Below are 12,339 nucleotides of genomic sequence, written 5' to 3'. Positions count from 1 at the left end.
TTATCGTAAATTCAAAAATCTGTCTCAAGGATGTCACAAAAGGCTTTCAAAAGATTTGTGAAGATTACCTTGGCTAGATTGTTTGAGTTCATAACATATCCTAAAATAAATCATGATTTTAAATTAAATTTAAGAAATATTGGGGAAGAGTTTTCTTTCAATAGATGTATTTCGAGAAAATAGTGATATTTTTACAAAAAGTGTTGAAAAATCGATTTTGGTTATTTTTTAACCCTGAGTGTATTTTTGGAGTTATTCCAAAAAACTTTTACTCACATCAGAACTATTTTTTGTTTGTATTTTATTTTCGTTTGCAATCCATTTAATCAAAACAAACAAACAAAAAATCAATGTGACTGTAAGCAAACTGAAAATTCCAAATGAAATAACCAATGTCCTGTTTTTGGTTGTTTTGGTTTGGTTTGATTTGGTTCGTTTGGTTTGGTTTTCCCTAGGAAAATGCACACAACCTATCAAATAGAAGAGAAATCTATTTCTTTTTATGTGTGTTGTTGTGGAACCTGTGGCCAGATGTTTATTATATGTATATGTTGTCTCCTTTAAGCTAAATCTGAAATACTCTCATCAGCATCATCAACAACTATAACATCGAACTTTCTAGGTATACCCTACAGTTCTCTACTTAAATGCAACCCAAAAGAATATTGCATTACCCTGTTGGGTATAGATTTTGTGAATCACATTTAAAAAAAAAAAAACAAACCCTTTCACATTCTTACTTGAATAGAAGAGATTTCTGTTATTTCCTTCAGTTCATTTTCGGTAGATATAGAATCCGCATTGATTTGAACAACAAAAACAAAAAAAAACCTAGAAAATCCTGAGGTATATTTGTTCATCGTTCGGGTTTTAGAGATGCATGTAGTTTAATGCAGGACTTTTAGAATCCTCAGACTCATCGAAGGAAATTTCAATTTGGAAATTGAACTATTAAAGGCTTTATCAATAAGCCCCAGATAACATTTTTTTATAAACCTTTTTTTTTGCTGTTTTCTATAATTGCTTTCATATTCCTTCAGACCAAGTTTTCTATTTGTATTTTGGTGTAGTCGGGTTTAAACGTGTAAACTTATTTTTTTCATTTCATAAAAAAAATGGTTCATGACATTTGCCACTAGAGGGCGACATAATCGACGTCATGCGATATTTCATAGCCTATGTTAAGCAAAAAAGAAAGACGCATCTAACGATAACTCATTTGTTAAATTGCGATAGGTTGTTTAGAAGTTATGATGGAACAGATGAACATACATCTACTCTACATATTTATCTTTTTTTTTTGACGTGATAACGTATTATAAATCGATGAACCATGGCAGCATCCATGAAAAAGTGATCCCATTTTCTCCAGTTCCACCTGAAATTTTTAGCAGTGCGGCATAAATTTCAATTTAAAATTAAAAATAAGATAAAAATACCATAATTAATAGGGTAAATAGGGGTAAAACAACATTGGAAAAAGGGCTATTTCCTAAACGCGACGTTGTAGAAAGTTGAATTTTTTTTATCGATAGGTTTTAAAAAATTAAAAAATGGTTAGAAATGGTTTTTTTAAACTTAATGTGGTAGACCTTTGTAAAAGTAGTGATTTTGAGATAACGGTAAATTCTTTTTATTTTTCAAACCGTTCTTTCTTTTGATCTAGAGCCCATAAAACTACACAACGTTAAATTAAAAAAAAAAACTTCAGAAATTCCTCAAAATCTGTTGAGATCTGGTGCCCCTGGCCAGCTAAAAGTGTGGGAAGTACCGTATTCTCAGTTTGAAATTTCGACATGGTTGGCTTTAAAAAATTCTTCATATAAAAGGTGAAATAATAAGCTTTCAGAGGATATAAAATTTGTTATAAGTTGTCATATAAAAAAATGGATTTAATGGTGTTAGAAGATAAAAAAAAGATAGATTTTTTTTGCTTTTTTTGATGAAAATCGATTGGGTTCAAAAAATTCTAGACAATTTGTAGATGTTGTATAGACATAGGTCGATATATGTTAATATTTTGAGCTGAAACAATAAGCTTTTAGATGATATAAAATGTATATGTATAGGTTGTCAAAAAAATGGATTTAATGGTGTTAGAAGAAAAAAGTTTGCTTTTTCCATTTCTTTCATGAAAAATGATTGTTTTCAATATATTATTTTGGTACCTTTTAGCCAATGTTAAAATTTAAATATGGTAATGAAAAAAAAAGTATTTGTTTTTATAAATACATTTTAGATCATAGGAAAACAGCTTATTTTACAAAAATATACGTTTTTAACTTCTTTTTTGTAAATCAAAAGAGTTTTATGAATTAAAATCTACCAAGTTTTTTCATCTTTGATTACCCTTATATCAGGGTTCATCTTTTCTTTATATGACTTTCAAGAAATCAGAAAAAAGGAATCCTCTCTTTTCCACCAAAAGGATTAAGTTACAAAGATACTTTGAAGAAGTCAATTCCAAAGAATCTTCTTAGCAATAAATCAACTTCTTTTTCTTATTGATTCATATTGCTTTGAGTTCCAGACGTTTAAAAAAAATCACCCTTATCTGTCTAATAATATCCTTTCTCAAACAAAATTCTTTGGATTTATTTGAATAAGAAAAAAAAAAGTTCGAAGGATATTAAAATCTTAAAAAAAAAAAGAAACAACGTCTAACAAGTACCTTCAACAAAAATACAAAATAAGGGTCAAGTTTATTCATGGCAAAACACAATTTCCGTTGAAGACAGGTCAAATGGCTTGGAAATTGGCTACTTCGTTATAAATCGTTTGTGTCCTTAAAGAAAAAAAATCGATTTACCTAACTAAAGTCCTTGTACTTATTTTTCTATTTTTTTTTATAGATTTCTTTATGTCACTTAAATTGAATAGCCTTAGAGGACTATGTTTTGAATATATTAACATTTTAAAGAGTATTGAGTAAAAGACTACTACGGACGATCACAAATTTCACAATTTTCAATTTGTAAATTGAATTTCGTTGAAGAAGAAACTGATGAGACGAGAAAAACAAGCTTTCCTTTGGTTAAAAGAAAATGTCAATTTTCCAAATGATTGACTAAGACATTGGATATCCTTTGTTTGGTTCTTCTTCCATCAAAAAGGACATTCAATTGCATTGCAAATTGAATTGGTTTGTATAGGAAAAAAAAATTTTTTGATTTTATTTCTTTTTTTTGTATTGAAGTAGTTTTAGTTTTTTTTTTTTTTTCAAATTCGACTAAAAGAAAGCAAAAGTATATTCATTTAAAATGTACTTGAAAGAGTTACGAAAAAAAAGCATGAAAATAAAAATCATTGAAATGTGTAGTTTTTTATAGTAATATCGCATGCATCTCCTCATTTTTATGTATATAGTGTATATTGGTATTAAAAATATGAAGCTTTTGAAAAAAATTATATCATTTTTAATATTCATTGTATATTCAAAAATATTCATTCATTCATTCATAAACATAATGTAAAAAATATTCAAACAAAAATCACTCAATTTGAAATACGAATATTTTTTTTTTCTATTTTTCTTCTTCGGAAAAAAATTACTTATTTGCAAAAAATTAAACAGTTGGAGGAGACAACACCAATCAAGGTAACGAATTGGACACAACAAACATCAATAATCTGCCAACAGAGACTAAAGTCGAGCACACAACCGGAAACGAAGTGTTAATAATGAACACGAACGAAGATGATAGAACGACGAGCTTCTTTGCTCAACCCGGAATTTTGGCAGGTTTGTAGTTGAAAATTATGAATGAAAAATATTATTTTCAAAATTTGATGCATTTTAAAATCATTTGTGTTGTTTTTTGTTAAACATATTCTTTTGAAATGTTTCTGTCTTAATCATTGTCCGTAAGATTTTGGAAAGAGGGTTGCCAAAAAGAGGAGTGTTTGTCCAAAAATTTAACTTGAGATATTAAATTATGAATGTACAAATTGTCTTATGTTAAGTTGTAATTCCTATTCAGTAACACTGGTCGGCAAAAAAAAAAAAACAAAAAAAAGTCGGGAGCAAGAACTGTGTAAGGTTATTTTAATAAACTTGAGTTTGCTGAATTCAAAACAGTTTACAGATTTTTTCCATCACGTCTAGTTTTTGAGCTGTGCTCATCACAATTTTAGCTATAAAGTCCCAAAAACTAATTTTAAATGAAATTTGTTTTGACATTTGATCTAAAAATATTATTTTTCCGTAATATTTTGCTATTTTTTCAACCGAATCAGGAGTCGAAAACTGAAATTTACTTCAAATCTGCTTCAAAAACCATAAGTTATTTTAACCACCAAGATTTTGAGATATCATACCTTTCTATACCAAATATCTTTTAGAAAAAATAAACTTATTTAAGACGATAAAATATGGCTTTTGCATATGTAGTTTTGCCAAAAAAAATTTAACGGTGATGAAATTCAACGCCAAAAGTACCAAAAAAACGCGTTTTTGACCTGTTAATATTTAAATATTTCGAAAACTTGACGTGCCAGTGAAATTTTGACTTCAGATTCGGAATCAGCACACAAAAGTCCTATAGAAATGTATGGTTTGGTTCAAGCTCCATTTTCGTTGCCGACCAGTGTAATCCAAGTAAGGATTTTTGTTGTAACAGCCTTCACGGTGTAGACATTTTAACCTTTTCTGGCATTTTGTGTTGAATATTTTTTTAATTTTAAATATGTTTTAAACCTAAATGACAGAGTTATTAAGAATATTAACAAAATTGCCACTGATTGAAAATTCAAATAATGTCAATGGTTGTGTACACAATGTGTACATTGAAGAGCATGGCCGTACAAATTTTGAATGGGTTTCATCAAAAAATAAGTCCATCGAAACGACAAAATAAAATTCGTTAGAAAGATCTATTTCGAGACTATAAGACTTACTTAGTTGACTTATCCAAATACGTTGCGAAAGCCAAAGCATTTATGAGAAAAACTTTCTTTTTAAAAAGACAAATTAAAATCGGTATTTAATTTTGATGTACCTACATATTTTATACCAAAAAAGGAAGCCATTGCTTGAAAAAAAAAAAACAAAACAAGTTTAATTAGTTCTAAATATGTCATATCGCAAAACTTTTTAACTTAATCGAATAAATCAATTCAAATCTCGAAAATTTTTAAAAAATTATGTGAAAAAATTCAATTCCATCTTTGAATGCTAGAAATTCGATATCGGAGACTACTTTTGGTATAGAACTAGTTTTGAAAAAAATTTCACTTATTTTATAAAAAATAAAATTCACCTATTTATAAGTAAGATCAGATCTCAATCGGCCCTTTGTTCTCCAAATAAAAACGGTTTTCGTTTTTACTAAATTCAGTGAAAATATGTTTTGGATGTTGGTTAAATTAAACTTGTTTCTTGAGTACCTATGGGTTTCAATGAAAAATTAATTTTCGTTCATGAAAACTTTTGAAATTTAAATTTTTGATAATCTTACTTAGCAACTTACTTTTCTAAACACTTCAATAGTTCGGTTTGAGGAAATTTATTTCTAATTAATATTACTTTTATAGTACCTAATATAAAAAGGATTCCAATTTTGTTGAACTCTTTAAATGTAGGTAATTAGAAATAATATGTACCTTCATCTTTATTGGATTCAAAATTGTTTCTCTAAAGTCCAAATTATTTTCAAAACAAAGTTTTTAAAAATAAGTGTTTCCAATCATTTCATAATTATATTTATGCATGCCTTATTTTTAAAGCATAAATGAAGTTAGTTAAAAAAAAAGTTTACCTCACATAAACAGAAAGAAAAAGATTTTTAGTTTCAATCTCTTTTTGAAGTGTTGAGATAAATCACACATTTTTCGTAACGTAAAATCACTTCCGCCTTTAGGGTTTTGATTAAATAAGAATAAGCTTTTATTTATCTTTTATTTAGTATCAAAAACATAAATTTAGAGCGATTCTTTTCTGTTAAACTTTTATTTACGACTTTACCTTTTTGTACCCGGTGGTAAAAACGAACACTGGCTTCTGTTTTTTTTTGTAAAGGAAAGTTAGGCCACATTTCGTTTATAGGCCAGGGAATTAAACATAAAAGAATCCTGACCCGGACAAAATTATATACAGCATTTTTATTGGTGTAAATTGTTGTCAACAATACCCTTACTCACATACCCAAAGTCCAAACGAATCCCGTTATAATACAGTGCATTTATGATGTTCATGAATGGGCGACGCACAGTGGGGCAGAATGCCTTAAAATGTGGTATTAAATCAACCGTAAGCGCTAGGAACCTGAAATTTTGTATATATGCTTCTGAGACCCTTACTAGGCCATATCTAATGCTATAATTGCCACGCCCACTAAAACGCCCACTTATTTGGGATCTAATAAAAATGTTAGTATTTTTCAGATTGAAAGGTTATTTTAAGGCTCAAGATACTTAATAATATATTAATTTCTTATCTGACATAACTTTTATCCATGCTTTTATCCAACTTTACCCTTATTGTAGAGAAAATCTGATTTTAAAAAAAAATCTTTTTTTTTAATTTAAAGTTTTTATTTTCATCGACTTTTTTAAATTTAATTAAAAAAAACTAAAAAAAAATTATAAAATAAGTTTATTCATCACTTTCGTCATCAGATACGTTAGTTTCAACAAAAATGTTTGCTTCGGGAATGCTTGGGTTTCAATAGCGCAGGTGCTTCTGGGGGATAAGACTGCAATTTTTTTGGACGAGCACGTTTCTTTGCAGATTCTTCTGCCTTTTTAAAAACAATTGAGGTATTGAGCCAATTTTCGTTTGTTCAAAAGTTCAAACGAGCACGTTTTTTTGACGGAATCACAAAATAAACATCACAAACATTTTAAAATCACATAAAACACAACTCGATCCCACTCGGAACACATTTAAAAATCAATGGATTTCACAGAACCTCTAAAATAACCCTTTGAAAAAACTGATCACGGAACTTCACTAAAATTTTACATATATATTTACATATAACAAAAAAAAAATTGTTTAAATAACTCTTACATACCCGAAGTTGAAGGCTGCATACTTAAATTTTTAATGAATCAACAAAAAAAATGAAAAACTGTGCTCAAAGATCACGATGAAAAATCGACAATTTCACTTCTGGCTCATCTGACTACTAATTAAGCTTAAACAAAACTGTGTTGTGAAAAAACGGAAAGGACTAAAAAAAAATTAAAATAATTTTTTTAAAGGATGGATATTACTATTAAAAAATTAAGTTTATTTGCAATTTGGTTTTATTAATTATTGCCAGCTTTTGGGTCGATTTGCCCCATTGTGCGACGCAGCAGTTTGTACCACCCCCAAATTTTTTTCGATAGAGATTTGAGTGAATATCATAACCCACATTTTTCGCACTCGTGAAATTCACCTTTTGGTCGCCATCTTGGATTTTAGTTTTTATTAAATATCTCGACTCCTGTTCATCCTATGTAAAAGTTGGCTAAACAAAAAACATATTAAAAAAGTTACGAGCCAAAAAAGTAAAAAAAAAAAACGAAAAAAAATTGTTTTTAAGTTTTGAGCACTTTTTATAAAAATTATAAAAAAAACCTTGCGAGAGCAGAATGTTCACCTTAAAATTCTCTACAGCTTATTAATATTTTTTGTTAAAAAAATACCCTGTTTTGTCTGCGTCTTTCTTTACTTTTTTTTTTAAATTTTTATTCAACTTTTTTCTTTGCTTTTTTCATAAATCTTTTTTCAACAAAATCTTGAATTTAAAATACTAAGTGAGTACTTTATAGCTTTGTGTTACAAGAGAAAATTACAAAAAAAAAAGGGATTAATAACTTTTGTAGAATTTTAAATTGAACAATCTTTTCTTGGAAGGTTTTTTTTTATAATTTTGATAAAAAGTGCTCCAAACTTATAAAATTTCTTTTTGTTTTTTTTTTTTTTGTACTTTTTTGGCTTATAACTTTTTTAATATTCAGGATATCGAAAAAGATTTCTTAACATAAAAGAAGCGAAATTTAATTGTCTACAATTTTTGTTTATAATGGAAAACAGCACTTGCAATCTTACCAGCTTAGCTTAGCTTAGCTTTTCCAAAATATAAAATTACAAATTTAAACCTATACTAAAAAAATTACTAATCACAATATTATAATGAAGTGAAACTAATAATTTTGCGTCTGAACTAATATTTTATCACTTAAAAAAAAAAAAAAAACGTTAAATACTTCTTTTTTTTTTCATTTTCAGCTGTTATTGGTGGCGCTGTCGTCGGTTTACTATGCGCCATCCTAGTGGTAATGTTCATTGTATATCGAATGAGGAAAAAGGACGAAGGTTCCTATGCGCTTGACGAACCAAAACGCTCACCTGCCGTCAATTCATACGCGAAAAATGGTAACAATCGAGAGTTTTATGCCTGAGAGATTCCTAATCAATAAAAAAGTTTTCTTTTTTAATTTAACATAAAAAAAAACACAATTATTTAATTATAAATAAAAAAACAAAACAAAAACATAAATAAAAAAATGGGGGGAGAAATAATACATAAAACCAAACTAAAAACCATATAAAAAAGAAAAAAAAAGAAGATAATACAACGTGCATGAAAATGAATATAAAACTAAAAGAAAGTGTAAAATTTTTGAAAAGAACAAACAAAAGAAAAAATTATGAAAACTAAAAAGAGAAAACCATAAATTCGACAGACATATTTTCCTTTTCATGGAAATTATAGACAAAAAAAAACATATTTACATAGAAAATCATTTAAAAAAAATAAAAAAAAAAATAATTCATAAATGTCAGAGAAATAATATTTAAACAAAAATAAAAATAAAATGGATGTAAGTGAATAAGTGAAGAAAAACAATAAGAAAACAAAACTTAGTTTGAGAACAAAAAAAAAAAAAAAATGGTTTAAATATAATCAACAAAACACACTCACACAAACAGATCACACTCAACCAATTAAACAGAAAACAAAAATATCAACAAATTTTATTTAGCTTTATGTGTATAGAAAAAATCATGTTAATTTTTTTATTTGTATTAAAAAAAAAAGAAAATAATTATATAGAAATATTGTCGTCGAAAGAATTTCTCCCCTTTCACACTCTCTATCTTTCTCTCTCTCATTCTGAAGAACCAAACCTTATTAAATGAAAGCATTTATCATTATAAATTAATAATTTTTGTTAAAATTTGCTATTAGCTTCATACTCATTGTTTTTAATTCTTTTTAAAAACATTTCCTTTAAAAAAAAACAAGAAAAACTCAATATGGCAACTCTATAATTTCTCCCTATTTTTCATCAATAAAATAAAACACAAACTGAAAAGTTAAAATTACGCAACTAAAACTAAATATTATATAAGATGAAAGTTTATATATAAAATTTAAAAAAAAATATAAATATAATTGGATGCAAAAAAAATTATAATTCAGAAACAATTTTAGGTTAAAACAAAAAAACATAAGTTACAAAAAATCACTTTATTTAGTCGTAAAAAATAAGAACAAAAAAAAAAATATAAAAGAAACAAATTGCAAGAGTGTCGTATCCTTTTGGGTTTTTTTTTTTTTGTAAAGGATATGATTACTTCACACATAACTAACTAACTAAAGTTAAAATAAAAAAAAGAAAAAAAAAAACCTTTGCAATTTATGTAAAAGATATCCAAAAAAAAAAAAAAAAAACATGAATAACTTGATGTATCTCTTTTTTATATTTATCTATAAAAACAGTTAGTTTTGCGAAGAAGTAAATAAAATTAAAAAAAAAAAAAAAAACAAGTAAAGTAACAGAATGAGAAAACCTAAATATAAACGTAAATCAAATGAAACAGAACTATTTTTAGTTTCTAGTTAATTATTATTAAAAAACAAAAACAAAAAAAAACAAATATCTATTATTATTATTATTATTATTATTGATATAATAAATTAATTTTAATTGTAATTGTAATATTGTAATATTTTATTCTTTTTTTTCCGTTGTGCTATACTATTTTTAGTAAGTGGCAGCTTGTTTAATTTTTGAAACAATAAAAAATAAAATAAATAATATTCACCGAGAAGATATAAAAAAAAATATATAAGTTACAAAAGATTTAACTAAGTTTTCCATTTAATATTATAAATATTTACACACACATAATTTGTCTTATAACTTATAATTTTTTTATTTTTAAATTTTTATTTTCTATTTTTTACATTTTTTTATATACATTTAAGTATACAGAAAAATAAATAATAAAAAAAAATTAAATTAAAATGAACAAAAAATTAAACAAGAAAACACATAAAATATATCAAGTTATATATATTTTTTTAAATTATATATCATTTAAATTTACATAAGAAAAAAGAGATTTTTTTTTTAAATTAATTAAAAATTAAGTGTGAGAGAATAATAAAATGTCAAAAAAGAAACAAAATATGAAATTCACTTAATAATACAAACAAAAGTAAAAAGAAACAAAAAACAAAAGTAAATTTATAAAATAGTTATGTTATTGTAATTTTTATTTTATTTTTTTTTTCTTATCTTGCTTTGTATTAAAAAAAAAAAAAATAAAATGTAATAAAAAATGAAACTGAAATGGAAATAAAAAAAAAAAAAACATAAGAATGAAGAAGTAATGTAATAAATGAAACTCTTTAGGAATTAAGTAAAAAAATAAAAAAGTGTTTTATTTTGAGACATTTTTTTACAGCAAATCTAAAGAATTAAAAATGAGCAAAATAACTTCGGACTCCTTATACATGTGCATCAAAGTTGAATTTTCAGTGGGTTTTAAAAAAAAATGAACCAAGGAAGACTTAATGTTGAAAATACAATCTCTCCGAATCATCTCCCGACATCAAGATTATAACATCGCCCAATAAAAGGAAAAAGAAAGTCATAATGAAGTATGTATTTGAGTTGAAAAAAATTTAGAGGAATGGTTTTGGTATGAAAAATGGAGGCCTCTGAAAATGTCACATTCTATTCTAGTGACTAATTACACAAGAATAGTTGCAAGTGAAAGGTTAAGAAAATGTACATTTATTACCCATATGGTAAAGAATCCGGCATTAATTTAACTGGTTCGAAAATAAACAAAATTTTAATAATTTCACCAATATGCCCCTTAAAGTATGCAAATATAATTGATTGATGGTTTTCAATTAATAAAGCTTTTAAAATACGAGCAACTCGCAAATCCTGAAAGGTCGACAAGGAATGTGCAAAAGGAAACAATCAAGCTTATGAAATTATCCCTTTTCACACTAAAGCCAAAACGCGGTTTTCGCAAAAAAAAATTTCCAAAACTAGAAAAAAGTTCACACTGGATATTTTCAGGTTTTCGTTTGACATTTCAATTATTTTGCTTCCAAAATATAAAATATTAGCAAAAATTGTTACAAAACCTATTTCAATGATATTAAATTGTTTCTTATTAAACTATAGTACAAATATAACAATCAGTTACGCAAAAACAATAAAAAAAAAATCTTGTGAAACAAAATTTTTTTTACTGTAATCTCTTCCTTTTTGAAGTCATGCGAAGATGAAACCATATGCATGTACCAAATTGAATCGAAAATTTTATACATTTGAAGGTTCCAGGGGAAAAACGGCACATGTCCACTTTTTGTGAAAAATAAACTATTGATGAGGTCTTGTAGTATTTACTGAGCACTATCTGACGCCATCCTTACTTTTATAAAAAAAATTTAAGCCTTTCTAAGAAAATAAATTGTGTGCTTTTAGTACTAAGTTGTATGGAGAACAAAATTTTAAAATGCTTTTTTCTCGAAATGAGTTGGAATGAACTTGTGCTGGTTTTCCCTGGACTCTTCATTTACAAAAAAAGTTAATGTTGGCAAATTCATTTCAAGGTATTTTGCATTTAACAAGAATTTTTTTTTGAGGATTTTGAAATAAATCAAGCAATAGTTTTTTCCATTGAAAAATAAAATACTTATTTTAAAATAACATTAACTAAAAAATAAGCTCAAACAGTAAAACAAGGATAGTTCATAATTGAATCGTTTATTTCAGAAACAGCATAAGTCCATTTTTCCCAAAATTTTTTTTTTGGAAATTTCTCATTTATATATAGTTATTCATCTTCTGGAAAAAAATTAAGTATGTCAGACCCCCCAAAATACGAAAACTGAAAGGAAAGGGTTTAAAATGTATGGAAAGATTTCACCCGGTGACAACATTTTTTACTGTTGAATACATGACTTTTTACCAGTTTTAAATTATTTTGGCAGCAATCATGACACGCACCCCCCAGTGGCGTACGTTGAGTCGCCGGGGCCCCGGGGTAAGACTAAATTTTGGGGCCCCTTTGATATTTGGGGGCCCCTTAGTTAC

The 12,339-nt window shown here is 26.5% G+C and overlaps 1 protein-coding gene and 1 long non-coding RNA gene across 7 annotated transcripts in view; one reads left to right on the top strand and one right to left on the bottom strand.

The window, feature by feature from the left end:
* The window catches only part of LOC129907768 (syndecan-like), a 413,100-nt gene extending 403,331 nt beyond the window's left edge, over positions 1-9,769 (top strand). For 2 of the 3 annotated variants that reach the window (XM_055984137.1, XM_055984136.1), the window contains exons 5-6: positions 3,575-3,742; positions 8,219-9,769. In XM_055984137.1, coding sequence (XP_055840112.1) covers positions 3,575-3,742; positions 8,219-8,391 — 341 coding nt within the window. In that variant the 3' untranslated portion in view covers positions 8,392-9,769. The remainder of the gene's footprint in view (positions 1-3,574; positions 3,743-8,218) is intronic. The other variant, XM_055984138.1, reaches the window with a different exon arrangement.
* Positions 1-12,339, bottom strand: part of LOC129907776 (uncharacterized) — a 68,821-nt gene that overhangs the window by 42,910 nt on the left and 13,572 nt on the right. Inside the window, exon 3 of one of the 4 annotated variants that reach the window (XR_008771153.1) lies at positions 9,996-10,567. The exons of the other annotated variants lie outside the window; for them this stretch is intronic. This is a non-coding gene — a long non-coding RNA (uncharacterized LOC129907776). Of the gene's footprint in view, positions 1-9,995; positions 10,568-12,339 lie in introns of those variants that run through there. 4 annotated transcript variants of the gene reach the window in all.

Source organism: Episyrphus balteatus, chromosome 1 (assembly GCF_945859705.1).
Source record: "Episyrphus balteatus chromosome 1, idEpiBalt1.1, whole genome shotgun sequence".
Lineage (NCBI taxonomy): Eukaryota > Metazoa > Arthropoda > Insecta > Diptera > Syrphidae > Episyrphus > Episyrphus balteatus.
This window is presented reverse-complemented; position numbering and strand designations above follow the sequence as displayed.